The following is a 6019-nucleotide window of genomic DNA, read 5'->3' on the forward strand; positions in this document are numbered from 1 at the left end:
ATGATGTGACGAATTGACAATTAATATTAATTTCACAAAGCTTAACATTTTTATGTTTCGTTCAGTTAATTTCTAATCTTCACCATACAAAATATTGATCGCTAATCACCCCACTGTGGTTATTTACAGGCATTTATTATCACAGCAATAATCACAATACTCAAGAAGGAGATCGAAATGGTTTTAAAAAAAGAACGTCTCAGCCACACATGTATCAAATAATAGAATGTTTATCCCTTCCAGAGATATGTTATAACTTATTGAACGAAACAAGTACAAATTGATTTCGTTTCATCTACCACGCTTAATATCTCAAATTGTGAAATAAAAATATTTTACAATTTGAAATGCTGTCCGTATCTATTTTTTGTACCCCGTTAGCGATATTTACTAAAAATGGCACGGCACCCTTTTTATACATCTAAAGATCACTCGTTCATCTTGTACACTCATATCTAGACGGAGAGGAACTAGAGAATGCTTATTGTGCATGTAAAATGAGGTATGCCGTGTGATTATGATGTTTACTACGAAATACTTGTACCGACATTTATAAAGAAGTTGTAAATGAAAAAACAAAGCTGAACAAATCAATTTCACAAGTTATGCAGGTTAAATGTTACAAGTCTACAAGAAGGTAGACTATTATACATTTATCAGCAAGAAAAGCATTATTAAATCGTCAAATTTCAAATGCGTTTAAAGAAATATGCTATGCAAATAAAATTGGAAATGCTAGTAAAGAATAGAAACGGTTAACTAAGAATAAACAAAATTGGACATACTTTTTTTAAAAAATACATGTACCTGAAAATTTCATATGCAGAATGCAATTAAATTCAAAATCGTAATTAAATGGAAAGAAAAGCACCGCTAGGCGGAGCATTTTATGCCAGAAAATGTCTTTTTAGTAGTGATGAAGCAATTGTAAGACATGTGAATTTAATAAAGTATCAATAGGGGTCTTCTACCCAATATTGACAATCATCCTATGAAGTTTGAACACTATAGGCCAAATAGAACTTAAGTTATGCTCCGGAAACTGTTTTCAGTTCAAAGGTAATAGTTACCTTGACCTTTGACCTTGTGGACCCAAAATCAATAGGGGTAATCTACCCAATATGGACTTAAGTTATGCTCCGGAAACCAAATTGCTAACGAACGGACGGACGGACAGACAGACGCCAGGGGATATAACATAATATGCCCGAAATTCTTTCGGGCATATAAAAAAGATAAGCCGGCAAAATGTATATTTATAAGAATAAAGCTACTGTGTCAACAAATACACAAACTCGTTGTAACAAAGTTGTATCAATAATGTTTTCAAATCATCCGAAACATCAGTTTCGAGATCTTCAACGACTCCATCCCTCTAAATGGTTTGTATACCATTCCAGCTTCTCCTATTGTAGGTCTCACAGTCCCAGGTGTAACGTACTCTCCATTTAAGTTGACTTGTGCACAGCTTTTGAACCACCAACCACCTAGATTTTTAGCTGCACAATTGACAGTATCGTGGTCGTCGCGGTCAGCGTCAAATGTTGAAAAGGGGTATCCATTATGATAAGGCATACCACGTCCAGTATTAATATCTATATAGATGGAGAGAAATTACACTTTTGAAGTAACAAACCTCACAATAATGTAGTTAAATGACCCTCACTACCACACCATAGCTTCAACAAAGATAAAAAATGTAAAATTTAATTTGCGATATTATTTTTTTGGCTTATCGGCTAAATTAATTCAATTTTTAAATGTTCGTGGATTGCGAGTTACACAGTTAAAACATTTTGTTATGGACATTTTCAATATACATTTGCTACTCATCGTGACTTTACGTACAGACATAAATTGTTAACCAAAGTGTGCGGTACGCGGCCATCACATTATCAAATGATTTGTTAGCATAATACCTGCAGTTCCAGTTGCTTCGTCAATATGAAGTGTAAACGCAGGACCTTTGTCTAGATGAAAATAATTGTGAAGAGCAAACACAGCAGTGTTGTCATCTGCGGTAAGGTCAACTCTCATAACCGTCAATCCACGTGACGCCATTTCTTGAATCGTCTTTAGACCTGACGTTCATTGCAAGAAAATAAACAAATACATTAGTCTTCCTTCGTTAAATTCTCCACTTTCATTGCTTATGTTTGAATATTGTATATTGAAGTTAGTGTTGAACATCATGTTTTCAAATATAAATGTATATCATTTTCATAATTATATAGTTTTGTTTGATATGCATCTACTTTAGTTGTTTAGTTATTGAAAACAATTGAATGAGTTCTTTTTTACCATCCTTTTGACCGTCATGAATCGAATCGTATGCCTTTCCATGAGGCAATACTTGCTTATTGATGGCTTGAAATAGGTGAAATGATTATTTTTAAAATACTTTTTTCGAATTGTATCCGAATGAATTAAAAGTGTGCCTACCTAGCCAGAATTCACCATCCAAGCTTCCAAATCCATTAGTATAACTTTCAAAATTTCTTGTAAAGTTCACAGATCCGTTGAAACGGTACTGGAATACCTAATAGACAAAACAAAGATAACTTTCTTTCATTGTTTTAATTGCTTTAGCATTATACAGTACAATATGCCGAGGTGATAACCATGATTCAAAAATAGCTCGTGAAATATGGGCTTTCATCTTCCGACGTATAATTCAAACTCTTTCTGTTGACGCAAGACGAGATATATTTTGCATAAAAAGGTTGGACAATTGACCCACTAAATTACGGTAGAATTAATACAATATCTTAATAGTACTGTTGTAGAAAAAGAGAATGAAGTTTCAGATTCTTATTTGGTAGGCCTGTAATTAAGTCATCCGGCATATTAATTAATATCAGAAAGGGTATCTGGGTATCAAAACTCAATATTTAATCAATATTGTATGGTATAAATCGTCAAGAATCTATAACCCTGGCTATACCAGAAAACATAGTTTTAAAAATCAAGCATTTACTCTTAGACTACCCTCTTACACAAAACCTACCGTCCATCCACCACCGTCTGTTGTCATGTCACAATAAACAGATTTTACTTGATGAGACAACCATAGTTGTACTGCGTATACACCATCTTTAGCAAAGGGATATTTGCGCTTTATCTCTTTGCAATCGGGCTCTGAAATACATCGGTAAATCTTGAGATAATTCAGTGTTTATAGCAATACAATACATTTGGATGTAAATGATCAAAGTCGCTATACAATTTGTGCACTAAGGTTTCTAAGAAGGAATGGAATCCGAAAATCATGTGACAAATATTACTTGAGACAATGTTGTTAAATAGTGCAAATGTACTTATATATTAAGTGGTTATAGCTCGAAAAGCCCTTTACATATGCTACCTTCACAGAAGATAAGTGTATTAAATAAAGTGATTGGTTGTGTTATTTATATGCCTGCTACCTTGGTGGTGTTTTCTTCCTTGACGGCGACAAAAACAAGTAAAATGGTCTGACCATTTCTACCCGTACATCTGCATGCCTTAAGACGATCAGAAAGGATGATTAATACCATATGATAACAAAGTGGACAACAAAAGATCTCAAAAAGGAGTGCCTACGGGACAGGCCATCCGCAATGTGTTTTACGGCCTACATATATAATCATATAAAATTGAAATACTATCGTCATGTGAGAACCTCACAACCAGTATATTATGGACGGAGTTTATTTCACACAAAAATGAATATCTTGCTGTACGGCAATTCATAGCTTTTCAGAAAAAAGCTTTACAACCTATGTATTTACGTCGTAAATTCAACGCTGCGTTAATTCAATGAAACGTGTGTGTTCTAGGTCATAGGTAAACATGTTTCATATTTTACTGATTTAATGCATAGTTACAATTACATTCTCAATAGGTGTCTATTCGTGTTTATTAAGTATATAGTTACATTTTAATTATAAATATTTTAAGTGATACAAAAACCATCAATTACTTTTTTCACCTCTCTGAAGTGCTTAATATAAGGCCTGTTAACAAGTATATAAAAATACCTGGTCTTACCAATTTTTAGAAAAAGTGATTAATATGTTTTTGATGTTTCTTTTAGGTTTCTGAAGAAGGAATGGATTCCAAAAAAAACATGTGAAAATATTACTCGAGACAATGTTGTTAAATAGTGCAAATGTACTTATATGTTAAGTTGCATTACGTCATTTGATATACATACTATAAATTGTATATTTATGTTCGTTTTAGTTCTTTCAAAAATTGTGCATGCATAGATATATCAAGCTTAAATCCAAGCATAGAGTTGAAATGATCTATTGAATACTATAATAGTCAAAAATAATCATTCCGAATGCGGTTACATGGAAATTGACGACAACCCCCTGATTCTAATCAAGCAAAACATGTCCTTTTATTCTTAAACATTATATTATCAAAAACGATAGTGAGTTTTGTTAGGTAACCAAAATAATATACATATACCTAGTTCATAACTAAAAAGCATTAAAAATACGTTCAGCGACTAACTAAAATCCGTAAAAGCACGTTGTGGATGTTTTTAAATTTAAAATGTTAACAGTTTTATTTGAAGTGCTTCTCTCTTTTAATGTATTCAAGTCGTCATCTATTATAAAATATAATGAACATAGTGAAGCTGAATTAAATAAGATGGAGTTCAAATTAAGAATAATATCAACAAGTTACCTTTCTCCGTATCTGCACATCGATAAGTGTTTTTATGGGGAAGACATCGTTGTTGTTCTTCTGAGCAGGGTCGATGGCCGCATGCACCTGCTGTTGCCTGCAATAAAACGTTTGCTCTCTAAGCTACTTGCTGATTATAAGAATAAAACAATGGTGTGTTCACCGAAATTAACATCAAATGACCGCAACAGAATAGAGTTAGCGAGATCAGAAGTAAAATAAAAAAGCGTAAGTCAAAATGTAAAGCCAATACTATGTTGGAACCCTTTCCGCTAACAGTGCGAAGTATATTATCTGTTTATTTGATTAAAGATAAAACAGCGGCGAAACAAAATGCTATAAGTTCCTCTTTAATGTCAACCGAAAGTCGTAAATAAGCCAATTTGTTAATTTCCTTGTAAAAATTACAAGAACAGCTTAGTACGTAAGACAAAAGTACCATTGGCCATTCTGTGATATCAGAAAAGACTGCTCCTTGTTTGTCCTCGAACTCCGTAATATCTACAGAAGTGCTGTCCACATCATTCAATTTACACATATGGTCATGTCCATTATAATCTGTACTTTTACACATTGGCAGAAAGAAACATTTGCGGATACAGTCATGTCGTCCATTAACACGTATTTCATATATTTCATGTCCAACAAGTCGTTTATTTAAATGCTCCTTACTTATTTGAGATAAAGCACGTGTGTTTTTCAACATACAAAATACTGTTAAAGATAAAAGTAAAAATGTTAGAGTCATTTTTAGATAGAATTACTTTAAATTGTAACATTTACACTATAATTGTATTCATCATTATGAAGCTTATAGTCTAAACTCGTTATTATATTGACTGATGTATGAAGTAACATTAGGCTTTAGTGAAACGTATAGCTGCTTACCACGAGCAATTTAATACATTTTAATCAGATTGCTTCATTTGTTATGTAAATGCAAAGTGGTTTAGAAGCTAAAAAGATGATATAAAATGAAGGTTAATAATTAAATGCAAGGTTTGAATAAAAGAATAAGATAGGTAATTATTCACAAATTTTAGAAATATTCGTTGAGCTCAAACTGACTTAATCAGACGGCATATTTTTGCGACAGGGCGTGATGTGATGAAAAGTGAGCATGCACCATGGTTTCAGATAAATGTATTAAATGATGGAAGTCGGTAAAAAATTACCCCCTAAGTTATTACGCACACGTGCGGCAATGCAAGAATACAAGCACCTTGAATATACACTGCATCAATTTAAATTCATTGGGGGAAAACAATCAATATAATCAGGTATGATAAATATTGAAGGGAATTCAATTATCTGTTGCAGACAGTACCAAGTACGAGTG

General features: G+C 32.9%; 1 protein-coding gene across 1 annotated transcript; it reads right to left on the reverse strand.

The window, feature by feature from the left end:
- Positions 1-206: 206 nt before the first annotated feature.
- LOC132718556 (microfibril-associated glycoprotein 4-like) lies at positions 207-5501 on the reverse strand. Its single transcript, XM_060702268.1, has 6 exons — positions 5120-5501; positions 4681-4777; positions 3008-3138; positions 2443-2539; positions 1920-2081; positions 207-1595 (listed from the first exon to the last, which is right to left on the reverse strand). Exons 1-6 carry the CDS (start codon positions 5426-5428, stop codon positions 1327-1329), a joined length of 1065 nt encoding a protein of 354 aa, XP_060558251.1. The 5' UTR covers positions 5429-5501; the 3' UTR covers positions 207-1326.
- Between the last annotated feature and the right edge of the window lie 518 nt (positions 5502-6019).

Source organism: Ruditapes philippinarum, unplaced genomic scaffold (genome assembly GCF_026571515.1).
Source record: "Ruditapes philippinarum isolate M1 unplaced genomic scaffold, ASM2657151v2 ctg1098_1_1_1_1, whole genome shotgun sequence".
Classification (NCBI taxonomy): domain Eukaryota; kingdom Metazoa; phylum Mollusca; class Bivalvia; order Venerida; family Veneridae; genus Ruditapes; species Ruditapes philippinarum.